The 17,179-nt window shown below is 34.4% G+C and overlaps 4 protein-coding genes and 2 pseudogenes across 6 annotated transcripts; 5 read left to right on the forward strand and 1 right to left on the reverse strand.

Moving 5' to 3' along the window:
• Positions 1-691: 691 nt before the first annotated feature.
• LOC104708818 (mediator of RNA polymerase II transcription subunit 7a-like) lies at positions 692-1,983 on the forward strand (annotated as a pseudogene). Its single transcript, XR_015563525.1, has 6 exons — positions 692-807; positions 942-1,105; positions 1,178-1,247; positions 1,315-1,481; positions 1,560-1,633; positions 1,747-1,983. The product of XR_015563525.1 is annotated as a mediator of RNA polymerase II transcription subunit 7a-like (transcript).
• A 3,998-nt stretch (positions 1,984-5,981) lies between these two features.
• LOC109126016 (uncharacterized) lies at positions 5,982-6,424 on the forward strand. The gene has a single exon (XM_019229008.2). It carries the CDS (start codon positions 6,077-6,079, stop codon positions 6,269-6,271), a length of 195 nt encoding a protein of 64 aa, XP_019084553.1. The 5' UTR covers positions 5,982-6,076; the 3' UTR covers positions 6,272-6,424.
• A 1,595-nt stretch (positions 6,425-8,019) lies between these two features.
• LOC104709965 (putative E3 ubiquitin-protein ligase LUL1) lies at positions 8,020-9,283 on the forward strand. Its single transcript, XM_019228854.2, has 3 exons — positions 8,020-8,327; positions 8,471-8,927; positions 9,020-9,283. Exons 1-3 carry the CDS (start codon positions 8,176-8,178, stop codon positions 9,122-9,124), a joined length of 714 nt encoding a protein of 237 aa, XP_019084399.2. The 5' UTR covers positions 8,020-8,175; the 3' UTR covers positions 9,125-9,283.
• Positions 9,284-11,299: 2,016 nt separating this feature from the next.
• On the forward strand, positions 11,300-14,070 carry LOC104708819 (uncharacterized). Its single transcript, XM_010425444.3, has 6 exons — positions 11,300-11,677; positions 12,087-12,581; positions 12,694-12,862; positions 12,940-13,395; positions 13,477-13,556; positions 13,654-14,070. The coding sequence occupies exons 1-6, from the start codon at positions 11,606-11,608 to the stop codon at positions 13,783-13,785; spliced, it is 1,404 nt and encodes a 467-aa protein (XP_010423746.2). The 5' UTR covers positions 11,300-11,605; the 3' UTR covers positions 13,786-14,070.
• A 15-nt stretch (positions 14,071-14,085) lies between these two features.
• Positions 14,086-15,477, forward strand: LOC104709966 (fasciclin-like arabinogalactan protein 11 pseudogene; annotated as a pseudogene). Its single transcript, XR_015563532.1, has one exon. The product of XR_015563532.1 is annotated as a fasciclin-like arabinogalactan protein 11 pseudogene (transcript).
• An 866-nt stretch (positions 15,478-16,343) lies between these two features.
• On the reverse strand, positions 16,344-17,171 carry LOC147940580 (uncharacterized). The gene is made up of 3 exons (XM_087460904.1): positions 17,044-17,171; positions 16,778-16,929; positions 16,344-16,690 (listed from the first exon to the last, which is right to left on the reverse strand). The coding sequence occupies exons 1-3, from the start codon at positions 17,103-17,105 to the stop codon at positions 16,512-16,514; spliced, it is 393 nt and encodes a 130-aa protein (XP_087317030.1). The 5' UTR covers positions 17,106-17,171; the 3' UTR covers positions 16,344-16,511.
• Positions 17,172-17,179: the final 8 nt, after the last annotated feature.

The following is a 17,179-nucleotide window of genomic DNA, read 5'->3' on the forward strand; positions in this document are numbered from 1 at the left end:
ATAAAATATAAATTTAATTTAAAAGTTGCATAAAAAGTTGGAAACATTTTATATTATGAAACAAAAATACTTTTCTAAACATTATATATATATATATATATATATATATATTATAAAACGGAAATAGTAGTAAAAAGTTAAAAACTATAGAAGTTGTTATCAAAATGATGATGTTAATGAAACATTACGTTCACCTAATCAACCTTTAATTAAAATATTAGTTATATTATTGGATTCATGTTATCTCAACATTAAATTTTGAGAGATAAGAAATTTGTTTATATATTTACTAAAATTTATTGTTATAATTATTGTAATTTTGTATCAAATTTTGGAATTAATAAGCTTTATAAAGATTTTTCAGTGTCATTTTATTTCTGAGTAACTACAAAATCTAGAATACACAAATAAGAAATTTTGATTGATTCTCATTTAAATTAACCAGTACAGTATTTTACTATTTTTATTACTTTTAGTCTTTTACTATGTATTGGGGGTTGTTAATCACATTTAAACATTAGAAATCGAATGTCGACACATGACCACATTAACCTCATCGGGTAACAACAAAAACAACCTAACCACGGACAAAATAAAAGCAAATCCTATTACTTATTACATTAAACCAACAAAACCAAACCGAACCGTTCGATTGAACCAATGGTTAACTCAGAATGTTTATGAAAAACCCAAACCATTCAATATTGTCACTCTTTTTCTTCTTTTTTGGTCGCTTCGATCTGCGTCGTCTTCTCCAGAGCTTCTTGAGTCGTTACGTTTCCAGTTCGATTCTTCATTCCCAAAAAGGTTCGTGTCCCACGCTAGTTTTTCTCTTTCAATTGTTACAGTTTTCACCCAGAATCATTCGATCAAAGTCTTAGATTTGGGATTGAATCGTTCGTTGCTTAGATTAGAAAACCCTAATTTTGATTTTTGCTTAGTTTTTTTTTTTAGTTTGGATCTGTAGAGAATGGCTACAGCTACGTATCCGCCTCCTCCTCCATATTACAGACTCTACAAGGATTACTCAGAAGACCCTAACTCTGCTCCTGAACCTCCGCCTCCCATTGAAGGCACCTACGTTTGTTTCGGAGGCAACTATACTGTGAGTTTCCTCTGTTTACTTCACATTGATTTCCTCTCTTTTAACGTTTTTTTCAATTTCTTTGGTGTATAGACTGAGGATGTTCTTCCAAGCTTAGAAGAACAAGGAGTGCCTCAACTCTATCCCAAAGATTCAAATATTGGTATGTTGTAATATCTTTGAGAAATCGCCTCTTTTGTTTTGTTGAAATTTTATCTTGTGTGTAGTAGATTACAAGAAGGAACTAAGGTCGTTGAATAGAGAACTACAGTTACATATATTGGAGCTTGCTGATGTTCTTGTTGACAGACCTTCTCAATATGCTAAGAGGATTGGTGACATTTCTTCAATCTTCAAGAATTTTCATCACCTTCTCAATTCCTTGAGGCCTCACCAAGTATGGGAAGATCTCATCTTCATTTAAATTACTCATCTGTTATTATTTTTTTTGCTTATGTTTTCTCTTGTTGTTTAGGCGAGAGCTACGCTTATTCACATTATGGAACTTCAAATTCAACAGAGAAAACAAGCAGTGGAGGACATTAAGAGGTTTTTATATATGCTTTCTGCTTGATGTTGTGCCAATATCAATCTGATAAAGATTCCTTCAGAAGCTTGTTGGTAGTTCTTATGGGTCTGTTTGATGTTTTTGTTGTGTGCAGGAGGAGAGAAGAGGCACATCGACTTCTGAAGGATGCTCACTTTAGATGGACAATAAAAGTATTGGTTTTTTTTTTTTTTTTACCCCATTTTGTGTAAATTAGCGTTATGCTTGTTGTTATCGACCCTCGTAGCGTATTGTGATTGTTGTTTTGTGGACACCACACCACACCATGTTTAATTTGGGAATCAACCAATACACTATACCAGGATTAGAATAGACCATAATTTACCGGTTATCTTTAGAAGGAAAAGGGTGGAGTAAACCGGTGATACAATGATCTTACAAATTGATGTACAGTTGATGTGAATGGATCTGTCAATATCATAGAATAAAGAAATTGATATAACCAGTTGATTGACACTTGAAAATAATTTCTTCAATTGTTTTTAGAAACCAATAGTTATACAAATAATAATAATAAAACTGTTAAGCAGATATAATTCAATATCTAATTGAATTAGTTCCATCATCACCCAAAAAAACAGTAAGATTATTGTGTGTGTTTTTTATATATTTTAAAATAGCAGCATTTGAGATAACTAGTGTGGGAATGTCCACAGGGGAACATGGCCCGAACTCTGAACACACATAATTGGACTGTCCAAAGCTGAATGACACGTCGGATAATAAATACATTCTCGCCTCTCTCTTATTCAGTAAAAAAAAATAGAAACGTCGGATTACTTCACGTGGACTAAATAGAGACATGACTTTGTTCACTTCTATCTGTATTAAAATAAGATACTGTTCATTGCAATTTTTTTGTTTCCAAAATGAGTCATTTTCGTTATCATTTTTCTTTTATCAACCATATGTGTTTTTTTTTGTTATATATATATATATATATAAATAAACACAATAATGCTTCTGGAGAAAATATAAAGATATATAAATTATTTTAATTTTATGTGTTCTGTGTTCAGCTGTTTGATATGACTCTCTTAAAATTCTAATAATTTCATTTTTATTAATAATTATAAAAAAAAAGAGACTACACCTGATGTTAAAGGACACGTGGGCCACTAATAGGTAAGATATAACTTGTCAACATAAGTTGGCCCACTGGACCTCATCTCACTTTGACAATTTTGGATATTTCAGGCGTCGGTATCTTGACACGTCACTCAAGTCCCCCAATATTTTCATTCTCTTGATCTTCAAAAAGACGAAAATGGACAAAAGATGCTTGATTATTTACGTTGGTTGGTAAACTTATTATACCCGATCATACAAGATCAAACAAAGGAACAAACTGAAAATGCAATAACCAACAACAAAACAAACTATATGATATTATTATTATACAAAAAGGAAAACATATGAATAATTGGTAAATCTGTTGGACATTAATCTGATCATTAATAAAAACATGTGGGGACTCGAATAATTTTTCTAGCTAGCTTAGCTAGGGTCATAGATATATAAGAACATTCACTTTTTGTTTCGATATATATACTTGTATAAAACGTTCATTGCCTTTAGTGTAAACAATAATACATAAATGACCAATGCATTGTATCTGCTGCCAGATATATGATATGATAGTAGGCTGGATTCATAATTAGTTGTTTATAATACATATCCCAGTTCTGTAAAACACAACTGTATAATAATAATAACTATTAACGATACTTTATTTATTCTTATATTCTAAAACTTGCATGCATTATCATATATGCCATTCCGCGGGCATTCATAGAAAATTAATGTATTCATGGGCAGACAATAAAACATTTAGCTAAAAGTGTATAATATTATTGTTGTGTATATGATATATAGGTGTATTCACTTTAGCTTACGAAGACAAATTCCAAGTATACATTGATTTCACTTTTTATCTACACGCTAGCTACATTTTGCTGAAGGAAAGAAGTCATAAAGAGTTTCGGGTCTTGTATATATGTGTTTATTTCCTTTGGTACTAGTACTGCATTGTTTTTCTCACAGCTAAAATTATCAAGTTTTCTTATTTTATCACAGTATAAAATAACTGTCAAAGAGAATAGCGTATCTGTTGAACCAATTGCAATTTTAAATAATGGAGTAGTGTGGCCAATTGATTAATTATTGGCCGATTAGACCTCTCCATAATTGGAGCTTTAGATATACTTACAAAACACAAGTACCAAGAAAAAAACAAATGATCATAATGTAGCTAAGTTAATAATGGAGCCTTATTTTATTATTATTTTGATAAAAAAATTAAAATATAATCGATAATCGAGCTTCTTACAAATATCATATTGCCTTTTTATACGTTATATATATGTATGGATAGAATCTTACATAAAACATCAAATCCCACATTGTTCAGCCATATGATCGTAAATCTTACTTGTTTAGTTGCATATTTTCTACTTTTGAGGATGTTTATTATTGTTTTATCACCGAACAAATAATTGTTGGAAAAATGTCTTATATTTGTCAAGTAGTCATCAGCATATTGTATATCTCTCTATGTATCTATTATATTCTAAAAATGGACTGTTAGGCCAATAATCGATCTTCTAACACCAAAATAATCATTTTGAAATAAATTGAAAAAAACAGGAAAAACATATGACATGGTTGATTTGTCGTTTATTAAACTGATATTATCTAATAACGATGGTAGACCTGGCTTGGATCAAACTATACAAACATACATCAATTTCGGTAGATTTTTTTTTTACATTTAATGGAAATCCATAACCAACATTTATCAATCATTATTGTTATTGGCAACAATAGCTTCATGCCTTCTTCATCCATGCACTAGATATCTGGTCATCCAAGAGATAAGTGTGTTTTGTCACGGCCTAATTAACTTACTTGGTCCCCCGACTAGAATTAAAAACTTTTTTTACTATCCAAAAATAAGTTTTGCCGTTTGTAAAATTTGGCTACTGACATCTTATCCTTATTCTCCATTGATGAAACATACTTCTGACATATATCAAAAACTAGTATGAGAATATTTTGTTCAAAACTTAATGCGATGTGATAAGTTCACTTTTAGGTGACATGTTCGATCACAAGGTTCCCAATAAGACGTCCCTAGAAATAAGTTAATCGTCTACGTAAAATTTCGAATCATCTAGTGACAACATGGGTACCTACTTATTCAGGGGCAGTTTTTATTATTAGTTTGGTTATGCATCTTATACATGTCATAATATCATCGATCACAAAGGTAATAAAATATCAAATGAGGGGGAAAAAAGTCACAAGTTAAGAAAACTAAAATAAGGGGAAAAGAATGAAAGCAACCTTTCAAATATCCTTATCTTATCCAATCCTTTTCAGGTCATTGACTTATTGTCTAATTAACTTAATTATATGGAAAGGTTAAGGCATCTTATAATATATATCAATTGATTGCTGTTGTAACTTTAGTTCTAATGTTTGATCAACTTTACATTTGGCATGTCATCAAAAATGTTATGTATGTACCTTTTATTACTCCTCAGTTTTTTTTGGTTTCTGGTGTATTTTCTAATAAAAATTGCATCAAGATATTCGAAATTGATAACTACCAAATGAATCAGTAGAACAGGCGGAATGAGCGAGAGAAGTGGCCACTTTGCCTAGAGTTTCATAATTCTCATATGCAATAGTACTAAAAAGCCTTTGATCTTATGGGTCTCTTTCTCATGCTCTTATAAAAAATATTAAAGATCTAATGTTTCAGTTTGAGAGCCCATAAGTGCTAAATTTATGAACGAGCCCATGATACACTTCAACGTGGGCCTGCCTAACTTCAAACGTTATCATTTATCATAAGTTTAACAAGTTTTTTTAACTAAGTCGCGGTCTCTAAACTAGTTTGTGTACATTCGTCCAAAAGCGTTGACGTACACAATCGGTGAGAAACTTCACACTCTCTAAGACTTAATGTGTGTGTCGTCTGATAACAATGACTCCTAAAAAAATCTGGTCTTTATTAATAAGGCATAAAGAACAATAAAATATCTTAGAATAGACAGAAAACAATATCTTATACCATAGATAGAGATGTGTGAGACAGCAAGATACACACGTGTTGCACATCCGACACTTGTTTGTAACAAGAGGTTCTAGAACATTCTTGTTTTGGTTCTCATTATTATTATTATTAGCAAATAAGACCAAGTCAACAACTAACTTCAACATTGTGGATCGTCCACTTGTCCGACTCTCACGTCAACCCATCATTATTTTACATTTCTCCACACCTGTTTCCTCTCTATATATATCAATACAATAACACGTATCAAACTCAGAAGTAAAAATTAAAAAAAAAAAAAAAAACAGTAGAAAAATTGAATCACTTCTGCAAACCTCAGATATATACATCGACTGATTCGAATATGTGTTTCTTTGATACTCGGTGCGATCAGAACCTGACCGTGGTGGTGAAGATGGATGTGGCGTGGTGGATGGAAGCGATTCCACCGCGGATAATTTCTCCGGCGAAGCCATCTACTACCCCGATCCTAGAGACGATTTTAGAAGGAGGAGAGACCGAGGAAGACGACCACGAACAAGATAACGAAGACGTGTAAAATTCTATTTTGATGATCATTTTGTTACTCGACCGGTCTTGGACCTTTGGATATAGATTCCTAATATTTCTACATAATTGTATAACATGGGATTTTGTATTGTATATTTTGTATAATCAAATCTCAGTTCTTTATAAAAAAAGTTTTCATCGATCTTTCAAACCTCATATACTCAATATTTTCGAGTTGATAATTAAAGTTTAGACCTCTAAACCGAGCGCCGATCTAAAAAAAAATCAATAAATTGAAGTGTTTCAATAGAACTTTGAAGAGATTTTCTTATTTTTGAAAATGATTAAACTTTAAATTAACCAAAATCTATTTAAGTCACACCGCTAAATTTGTTTTTGTGAAGATGAGTTTCTCAACCACAAGAATCTAATCTAATCCAAAAATTAATGTTTCAATATAGACAGACACGTATCCGCAAATTATTGTGTAGTGTGTACGCGTCACTAATTATGTTTTCAAACATAAGGTAAATGTGAAACATTAATCTCACGTGCATGTAAGTGATTAGCCGCGTCATACTCGTATCTTACATGTATTTTCCCCACGTGACTTTTGCTTTACGTCTCACCAATCTCTAAATCACTCTTTGCTCTTCCATTAACACTCTTTTTTTTTTTTTGTATATTAAAAAAATATACTCCACGAGTGATGAATGATTAGTACTTCTCTCTCTATAAATACCATCAATAACAATACTTTCCGTATAGATCTCTTCTCAAACAAAGGCGAAAGCTACCGAAGTCTATTTCGAATCTATTAGTATCTTTTCAAACCATGGCGAGGCTGATCGGACCATTCGAAATTGTACCGGCGATTCTTGTTTATCCGGTGAGGGTTTCAGCTTCGCCTTCGTTGGGGACGATTCATATTTTTGTTCTAGATATCTTTTTGTTTTTGTTTTAATCCACTATATTGAAATCAGCATTTCGAATTATACCTTGATAATGGTCCTTTTCTTATTTTTCTCTTGTACGCGACGGGATAATAGTAATAATAATAATTTCACAAGATGTTTTTGAATTTATGGAGGGGTCGATCTTTCTATGTTTAATGTCCACAATTACTATAATGATCCACTAACCACAATTATTATAGACGTAACATATATTAGTCGGTGCATATTAGTGTGTGTACATTATCTATGCAGTTAATCAATATTTTTGATAGATTAATTAACAGTTATAACTAATATAATTTAATCATATATTTACAATTAACGGTTATTATTTTTAACCATTTTATACGATTACGGTATAATTACAATTTGGATAGATACGGTTACAGTTTAATTTTGGTCATGCTTATGCTTGAAATCCTAGAAAGAAGATAATCCAAGTAACAATTAGTATACTCAAATTTTTATTGGTAATTTATGAAGAAGAAATCAAATACTCCCTCCGTATCATAAATGATGATTTTTTATAAATTTTTTTTGTATCATAAAGATTGATTTTTGTATATTTTAATCAATTAATGTTAAGAAATTGTGAATTTTAAAAATCAATAAATAAAAATTTAAAAATTTAATAGACTATTATTGGTTAATAATTATTAATATATGTTATTATAAATAAATAATGTATTTATTAATTTATGTGAAAATCCTAAAATATTATCTCTTGTGATACAAAGTGAGTATATGCGATTTTAAATCGTCGAAAGAAGATCAAAGTAAGTAATCAAATCTGCAAATTATAGAAACAAATATACTAACATTTATTGTTCTATTTTGTCGTCATCTCTCTTCTTCCAACTTTTTTTTTTTTTTTTTGGTTGTAGTTTTGTCACAAAAATCGTATAAACTTAACATTCATAACAAAAACTTCACCTTTTTTTCTCTCGATCGGGGTTACCGACTACCTCATCCTTTGATTCCCGGCAGTGGATCTCCGATGATGCCTCCTCCTTACGTCGAGTACCAGAAAGCCGTCACGGTTCGTAACGAGGTTAATTTAAAAAAGGAGACTTTAAGCCTCGAACCCGACCCGGAGAATCCCAACCGACTTCTCGTCTCCTTCACGTTTGATGCTTCCATGCCCGGAAGGTTTTTTTCATTTCCACTCTGCAATTTAAGTTAAAAAGTTTGAAACTTGAAGAATCAGTGAAACGTATGGGGCAATTTTAAATGACTTTTTTTTTGTTTTTTTTTTTTACCTTTTTGTTGTGTTTTTGGTGGGGGGAGAACAGGATCACAATCATTTTCTTTGCTAAGGAAGAAGAAGAATGCAATCTTATAGCCACAAAGGAAGATACTTTGCCTCCAATCACATTCGATTTCGGTAAAGGACTTGGTCAGAAGTTCATACAACCATCTGGAACAGGTATAGACTTGACGGTATTTGAAGATTCCGAGCTATTCAAGGCCGCCGAAACAGATGTCTACCCGCTTGCGATTAAGGCAGAGGCACAAGGAAACTCGGGTTCCGTGGATGCGCAGATTACTGTAGTAACCACCTATGTGAAGGAGAAAGAAGAGATTAAGATAGGAGTGGTGAAGCAGTATCTGTGGACGAATGGGATTCGATTTGAGGTGCAAGAGATATATGGGATGGGGAACATGGTTGATGGTTGCTATGAGAGAAAGGAATGTGTTATATGCTTGTCTGAACCACGCCAAATAACTGTTCTTCCTTGCAGACACATGGTATATAGAGCTCTTTCTTCAAATCAGCTCAACAAAAGCACTTTTGTGTGATGGATTTTTGAGATTGGTTTGTGTGTTATTTCTGTTTGCAGTGTATGTGCAGCGGGTGCGCCAAAGCGTCAAGGTTTCAGGCACATCTGTGTCCAGTTTGCAGACAGCCTGTCGAGAGGTATTTGGAGATTCCGGCAGAAGGGTAACGAGTACAACAATGAGGAGAATAGAGATGGAGATAGAGCATATTTAGTTAAGCAATCGATTTATGTAATCTATGCTATTCTTATTCAAGACATAAAATGTTATGGTTCAATATATATATATATATATATATATATATATATATATATATTAGGTGGAAACTGAGTTTTTAAATAGCAATGGTAAACAAACACGCAGCTTCTTCTTTAGTAATAGGTGCTTGGCCAGGAGCTGTGGTGGCCAAGACAAATATGCAAGGCGAGGTTGAGTTTACATTGGTTTAGTCTTCTCACCAACATTGATGAACAAACACACCTCTGGTTCTCAGGGTTTGAAGTATGTTGATGCAGTCTGGTTTCTGGTTAGAGCAGCGGATCAAAAGCTCATCCACGTAGCATATGGCTCCTGTTTCCAATAGAACAGTTAGGAACTTCATTTCCACTTGGCTTTTGTTCATCTTAAGAACCACAAAGTCTGCGTATTTCCTAGTTTCCTCAAAACCAAGCGATGAAATCGAAACCTTCGTCTTCTGGAAATGGTTCTAGTTGTTCAAGCGGATTTATATTTTTGCCTGTAGAGTTGTCCTCTGCCAAATCCGGATGGTAGACAAAGACGATAGCATTACTGAAGTGTTGTGGTCGACAAAGTAGACACTGAAAGCTTTGCTGTCGATTGGGTATGACGGTAAGAACCAGTTTGGAGTTAATTTAGCATCCATCCATGTGCTCGGCTGCTCGAAATGTCAATATAGACAAACCTCCTCTTGAGAGAGAGATCAAGAAATTTAAGGAGCTGTTATTGGAGAGTTTATTTCTAAATCCATATGGAAGTGTAAAATTCTAAAAATCAAAACACATAGATTTTGAAATAACATGTTTTATTTTTGGATTTGAATCTTTCTATTTTACACTTTCAAATCCACTTAAAACATAATATGGATTTTGAAATCCAAAAACAAATCATTAAATGAATAACATAGGATTTTAACAAGTATTTGTAAATCATAGAACCAATAACACATAATTTTGATAAATATTTTAAAATCAATAATTGAATAGCACATGCTTTTTGTCTGGATTTCCAAATCCATTCAAATTCTAGAACCAATAACTCCCTCTAAATTTTGTGAAAGTAAAAAAAACTCTCCAAATTGATTAAGATTTAAGTTTTGGATCGAACACCGGTCGAGTGGTTGGCAGCCTTGGGCCAAGTATTGGGCCTTCCATTTAATAAAATAAAAAATGCTAATATTTTTAAAATATGAGATGAGTTAATATCAAGTTTTGCTTCAGAGTGATGAATGCTATTAGTTTGTACTTTGTAAAATCAGTGCAACATGAGTTGTGTTCCAAACCAGTTAACAAGGGTCTTTCGATACGCTACTACCTTCTTTCTAGTCATTCATATCGGAACATTAATTATACATTTTGTCGGTTTGAGGTATTACGTTGTCAAGAGATCGATCTACTTTATATGGTCATCGGTGGTGTGATGCGTGTACCTTATTTTTTTTTGCCTTATCCATCATATTTCTTAGTTTTGTGCCAACGTAACTACCATATGCCGCATTTGAATGTTGCTCTTATCTAGAACATTTTTTTTTTTTAAATGTCCGAAGTGGTATTGCTGTCAATGTTTTTACTTCTTTCTCTATCTAATTAAAATAAAACAAATTCATTGTTTCTTTTTATCTTTCAGATTTTGTTCCAAAAAAAGAGCAGAAATTTATATGCAATAATACATAAACTGTATTTGGAAAATGATCTGAATTCTTTGTAAAATAATCAGCAGAAAAACATTCACTAAATACTTATGGAAAATTATCAAATTCCTATCACCTAATTAAGAAGTGATAAATGTAATAGATGACAAATAGTATATATTAAAAAAAAGAACAAAGTGGGAAAGTTTATGTAAGATACTGTATAGGATAAAAAAAAAAAAATTTAGAAGAGAAGGAAAATACATAAATCTTAATTTTTCTATAACAATATGGACAAATCAACGATTAACAATCACTAATTTCTGTTGGAAAATGGAAAGGTATTTAAAAAAAAGAAAAATCAATAAAAATCACTGATCACTTAATTTTTATTGAAACAATTTCATATATATATATATATTAAAGCTGGAAATTTTGATTCAAAAATATATACACCACTGGTTAAAGGGATAATACCAACAACAATTAAAGAGTTTTTAATTTTATTACTGAAGTAAGTAATAGGGACAAAACAATAAAATAAAAACCGCCGAGTCCAGTTTACGCTCGTAGTAGAGAGAAACGGGTCAGGCACTGATGCTAATGTGAGAGAGAGAGAGAGCACACAGAATTGAGGCGATGAGTGTCCTTGATTAATAAAGCTTCTTCCTCAGATAATTTATCCTAAATTTTTAAATCTCAAAGATTGATACTTTGTTTTTTTTTTCTGGAGATTCTTCTTTTGTTATATAATACTGTTTCTGGGTTTTGCTTCAATTTGATGATGATGATAGATGCTAAAGATAACACTCGCCGAATGGTAGAACACGAAGATACTTCTCCAGCTCCAGTGGTGAGTTTTTCTCACTGTTAGTCTTAACTCAATAGTCTCAATTCCTTAAAATTTTGAATATTTCCTCAAAGTTTCATGCTTTAAGCTGATATCAGTGTTGTTTAATTCATGGGTATCAATCAGATCTTCTTATTCTTCTTTTTCCTCATTTAGCTGAGGTATTGAGAGTCTAGGGTTTATAAGATGAGGGTTTAAGGGATTGTTTTTGATCTTCAGCACTTGTTTGAACTGTCGTCACTTGTAAATTACGCAAATTTGCTTCAATTCGGTTTCTTTTTAGGAGTTTACAGGTTTGAACAATTTTTTTGGGGAAATTTAGGGTTCGTAATTGCTGATTAAGGAGCATGATTTGGTAAAGGATCGAACTTTATGAGGAACTGATGCAAGAATCTTCTTTTGAGTTTACCAGGTTGGTGATTGTGCTGAGATAACTGAAGAGCTTCCTCCGAGCCAACACCAAAGAAGGCGAGTTCTCGGGACAGATATACCATCGAGAGCACACGAAGACGCTCCTGGCGATTTCCCGAGAGCAAATGGTTCCTTAATCCAAAGCCCTGTTTCCAAAAGGTTCAAGTTTTCTCCAATGTCAAGCCCTAGAACTGGGAGACGTGTTGATGATCCCATAAGTCCTTCATCTTCAAGAAGCAGAAGGAATCTCCTTAACTTTAAAATCAGGAACAATAATGCAGATATTGAGGAAGGTGTGGCTTCTGTGTCTGTGTCGCCTTTAGGAGATGGTGGTAGGGATAAGTCTTATATTCCAAGAACATGGTCTCTCACTAATCTCTTAGCTCCTAGAAAGTCTAGGAAGACAGAGTCTTTACCAGTAACCCCTATAACTCACTCAAACCCTGAGTCCATGAACGGGAGGTATGCTGTTGAGGTTGATCCAGTTACATCTATGGTCAGTATTCTATCTTGCAAAAGCTTGGTTATACCATTAATATGGGAGATATTCTTGTGGAGTATTGCGGTTTATCTTCTGCTTTACTTAATTTTACTGTTCTTTATGCTAGAAAGGGGAGCAGTCACTGCCTATTCGTCGTTCACGCTCTGTCCCTACATTCTTCAACAAAGATGGTAGTGTGAAGCCTTTAGGTGTTTTCCGTGTGATTCCTACTCCATCTCGGGGGGATGAGAAGATTCTTGAGATGATGCCGGCATCGAAAATAAGTAATCCCAATGGTTAGAAATCACCTCCCAGACACATCTTTCTGACACTCGGTGTAACAAACCCTTATATTTTAGTGATGTGTGTTCAGATGAAAATAATTATGGCGGGGAAGATGTTCCTGAAGAGGAAGCTGTATGTAGAATCTGTATGGTTGAAATGGAGGAAGATTCAGAAGCTTTTAAGATGGAGTGTATGTGCAAAGGGGAATTAGCTCTTGCCCACAAAACATGCACGATTAAGTGGTTCACAATAAAAGGGAACATAACATGTGATGTGTGTAAGCAAGAGGTGAAAAATCTCCCGGTGACTCTTCTCCGTGTACAGGATTCTCAAGAACGTACTAGAGCAGCCAGGGATATAGAGATTTCACGGTTCAATAATGAATGGCAAGAAGTTCCAATTCTTGTCATTGTAAGCATGCTTGCCTACTTTTGTTTCCTCGAGCAGCTTCTGGTTATGGAAATGAAATCCAGCGCAGTTGCGATAGCTTTACCGTTCTCTTGCATTATTGGTCTTCTTGCATCGATGACATCAACAGCGATGGGTAATATAAACTCCTCTGAAATTATATATTACCCTTTATGCTAAGTCGATCATCAGTTGTAAGTGATATGATTTGTTGCAGTGAAGAAGAAGTATGTGTGGCTCTACGCAATCGTTCAGTTCTGTTTTGTGGTCCTCTTCGCTCATCTCTTCGACTTAGCTGTAAGATTTGATGTGATGTCTCAGAGAAACCTTAATTTTGTGGAAGCTCTGGTTCTTGGTTGAGTCCTCACACATTCTTTCATTAACTTGTTTTCAGATTAAGCAGCCGGTTATGTGTATTGTCTTAGCCACTATGATCGGATTTGGACTCACCATGACCGGCACAACGGCTGTTAACGAGTATTTGAAATGGAAGAGAAGCAATGCCCACCAGGCAGCAAGCACTTAAGTGACTCAACCACTGTTTCAGACAGCAGAGTAGATCTTCAGTGAAGCTAGAGTCCCTAAAGGGTTGGATCGGTTTTTAGATGAACCGATTTTTTTCTTTTTGGTTAACTGAACCATCAGGATCGGGTTTTCGGTTTAGCTCTAATCAATTTGTCTGTCTATGTTATGTGAGAGCAGATTTGGTTATTTGTCTGTTGGTTGTTGTGTTAGAAGCAAAAAAAAAAAGTTCATTATAAGAATTAAAATTTCAATATTTATATGACGTCACTACTTATCTCTTATAAAACCAAAGATATAATTAGGAGTCGGACTATAGAATTGATAAGGTCAGGAATAATGTTGCAATCTAATGTTATTGTTTTCTTACATCATATTGTTTGTTTTTGAGTTTCTTTCTTTTTTACATAAACATATTGTGAAAGGCACACATGACACATAAATAATAATGAGCAGTGTATGATTTGCAATCCCATGTATCTTGGATAACACTTCTTCACAGCTTTTTGACAGGTAACAATAACACTTTTTCAGTTCATTCTTCATTTTCAATCCTCACCCACCCAACCGATCTCCCTTCAAAGCAATCTATCTCCTCTCTCTCTCTTTCTCAATTTGTACATACTTTTACTAACCTAAAAACAAACACTTCTTCCATTCTCTAATGACTTAGTTGATAGAATCTCATTTAGTTACCAAGTAATAATCTTCACACTAGTAAGAGAATCCTACTCTTCACCAAACTACATCTCTCTCTATATAACAAACCCCAAAACCTCTCAACAAACACACACACAATAACCACAACAATGGCTACTTCAAGAACACTCATTTCCTTCAATCTCTTCATCTTCTTCCTCGTTATGGCTACTACTACCAATGGTCAGGCTCCAGCTCCGACCCCTTCAGGTCCAACCAACATAACTGCAATCCTAGAAAAAGCTGGTCAGTTCACACTGTTCATAAGGCTCCTCAAAAGCACTCAAGCCTCAGACCAAATCAACACTCAGCTCAATTCTTCCTCGAGCAATGGCTTAACCGTGTTTGCCCCTACCGATAACGCCTTCAACAGCCTCAAATCAGGAACCTTAAACTCATTGTCCGACCAGCAAAAAGTTCAGCTTGTTCAGTTCCATGTCCTTCCCACGCTCTTGACCATGCCTCAGTTTCAAACCGTTAGTAACCCCATACGCACGCAAGCTGGTGATGGCCAAAACGGTAAATTTCCTCTAAACATCACTAGCTCCGGTAACCAAGTCAACATCACCACCGGAGTTGTGAGCGCCACCGTGGCCAACTCTGTCTACAGCGATAAGCAGCTCGCCGTTTACCAGGTCGATCAAGTTTTGCTGCCATTAGCGATGTTCGGATCAAGCGCGGCTCCTGCTCCGGCGCCTGAGAAAGGTGGATCAGTTTCGAAAGGTTCAGCTTCCGGTGGCGATGATGGTGGAGATTCTACTGATTCATCTGATGCAGAGAGAATCGGATTCGGATTTGGGGTCAGAATCGCTACTGTGGCAGCCATTGCTGCTGCTTCTTCTCTGTGGATATAACGAGAGAGAGAGAGAGAGAGAGAGAGAGAGAGAGAGAGAGAGTTTTTATCGAGTCTCCACATTGGAAATTTTAAGAATAACAACGAGAGCTATAAATTTGTTGTACTTTGAATTTGTGTTATAGATTGTGTTATTATGTGTTATTGTTTTGATTCGAAATGATGCAACATTGCGATTAAGATTGCTCAAAACTTTTTTGATGAAAAAGAAAGGAAAATTTGTTTTTGACTTTGGAGTATATTAGTTCATCCAAACTTATTAAATCAACTATTTAAACTTAGTTGAGTAATAAAGGTGTGTTTGAATCCTCAATCCTCTAATACACACTTATATTCTTGTATCCTTGAGTAAAAAATAAAGAATGCATAACTGTTAGGATTAATAAACATTTCATGTTGCGTACAGTTGTTTTTAGTCTTGTCTTTGATATCATTGGGTATGTTATCTCAAGGAAAAACCGAAGTAATTAATAAAAAGGAAAACAAAGGTTACATTGTATAAACCGAAGCACCAAATTGAGAGAGAGAAACCGAAGCACCAAACAAAGGAAAAACCGAAGTAATTAATAAACCGAAGCACCAAATTGGCTCCGGTTAACATATTTGTCCCATTTGCATCTTGGCTAAAGGTACGACACCGGATAAGAAGTGACTCCTAGATTCTCAGCTACTCAAACAATAAAGAATAAGGAATAAGAAATGATAGATGGTACTATATACACGTGAATTAGTGAGTTAGGCTGGTAAAGTCGGTGGCCAGTGGCATTGTGGGCGAAGAAGTCACGTCCATAGAGGGAGGGAAATTGGCCTTGACAAGGGTAGGGAGACGGTTTTTGTTACCGGCATCCATTCATTGCTTGTCTCATCCAAAGTTACCAAATCAACTCGCTAAACTTAGATGTTAAACTTAGTTGATTAATAAGGTTGTTAATACATGTTGCGTAAAGATGTTTCTCCTTTTTGTCTTGTCTTTTGATAAGATCGGGTATGTGATCTCTCAAGGAGAAACGGAAACCGAAGTAATAAAAATTAGAAAACAAAGGTAGCATTTGTAATTGCGAAAGCAGATAACGATTATTGAGCTTAATTAGTTTAATTATGTTTAACATCCAGAGAAAGGCATATCATATATGCATCCAGAGAAAAGGAGATAATGATTATTGAGCATTTTCCAAGTCCTAAGGGAGAGCCTTCTTCTTCTTCTTCTTCTTCTTCTTCTTCTTCTTCTTCTTCTTCTTCTTCTTCTTCTTTTTCTTCTCCTTCTCCACCTTCACCTTCATCTTCATCTCCATCTCCTTCATCTTCTCCTTCTCCTTCATCTTCTCATTCATCTTCCTCCTAGTAGGTAAACAACCTACTATAAAAGAAAAAAACAACGAAACTAATGAGAGGGTTTTAATTTGTTAACAAGAAGAATCTAAGAAGCAAGAGCAAATGTGTGTACTTGGGTGGCTCTCTCCATCAGAATTGGTGGTGCGCCACCTTCCTCTGGTTGCACCAGGTTTAACAACAAGAGTCCTTTCTCCCATGATACTTCCATTTAGTTCTACCGCGTTTTCTACACATCCTTCTCCTTGCATGGTAATGTCAGCTGCACTGTAAAATTCGAGAGAGAGACAGAGACTTTAGTTAGAACACAATAACTTTTGAGAGTTGCATTGGGAAAAAAAATAAATTAAAAAAAATTGTAGGAAGAAAGAAGCGACAAACTTAGAGAAAACATCAATTCTCCAGATATCTCCACATGAAGAGAAATGCCTACAGAGCGCCATCTTCAGATCAATCTGAGGACGCGAAGTGTCATATCCGGTAACGAGGACCCTTTCGACGAGAGAAAGAACCAAAT

Source organism: Camelina sativa, chromosome 8, assembly GCF_030686135.1.
Source record: "Camelina sativa cultivar CO46 ecotype springtype chromosome 8, ASM3068613v1".
In the NCBI taxonomy this organism is placed as follows: domain Eukaryota; kingdom Viridiplantae; phylum Streptophyta; class Magnoliopsida; order Brassicales; family Brassicaceae; genus Camelina; species Camelina sativa.

Bases quoted from the DNA above. Each gene is read 5' to 3' on its own strand.
- LOC109126016 (XM_019229008.2), top strand. From the start codon at position 6,077: ATGTGTTTCTTTGATACTCGGTGCGATCAGAACCTGACCGTGGTGGTG.
- LOC104709965 (XM_019228854.2), top strand. From the start codon at position 8,176: ATGATGCCTCCTCCTTACGTCGAGTACCAGAAAGCCGTCACGGTTCGT. The intron at 8,328-8,470 runs GTTTTTTTCATT...GGGGGAGAACAG, and splicing joins GATGCTTCCATGCCCGGAAG to GATCACAATCATTTTCTTTG. The intron at 8,928-9,019 runs GTATATAGAGCT...TTCTGTTTGCAG, and splicing joins TTCTTCCTTGCAGACACATG to TGTATGTGCAGCGGGTGCGC.
- LOC104708819 (XM_010425444.3), top strand. From the start codon at position 11,606: ATGATGATGATAGATGCTAAAGATAACACTCGCCGAATGGTAGAACAC. The intron at 11,678-12,086 runs GTGAGTTTTTCT...TGAGTTTACCAG, and splicing joins ATACTTCTCCAGCTCCAGTG to GTTGGTGATTGTGCTGAGAT. The intron at 13,396-13,476 runs GTAATATAAACT...GATTTGTTGCAG, and splicing joins GATGACATCAACAGCGATGG to TGAAGAAGAAGTATGTGTGG.
- LOC147940580 (XM_087460904.1), bottom strand. From the start codon at position 17,105: ATGGCGCTCTGTAGGCATTTCTCTTCATGTGGAGATATCTGGAGAATT. The intron at 16,930-17,043 runs GTTTGTCGCTTC...CGAATTTTACAG, and splicing joins AGAATTGATGTTTTCTCTAA to TGCAGCTGACATTACCATGC. The intron at 16,691-16,777 runs GTACACACATTT...TTTCTTTTATAG, and splicing joins TGATGGAGAGAGCCACCCAA to TAGGTTGTTTACCTACTAGG.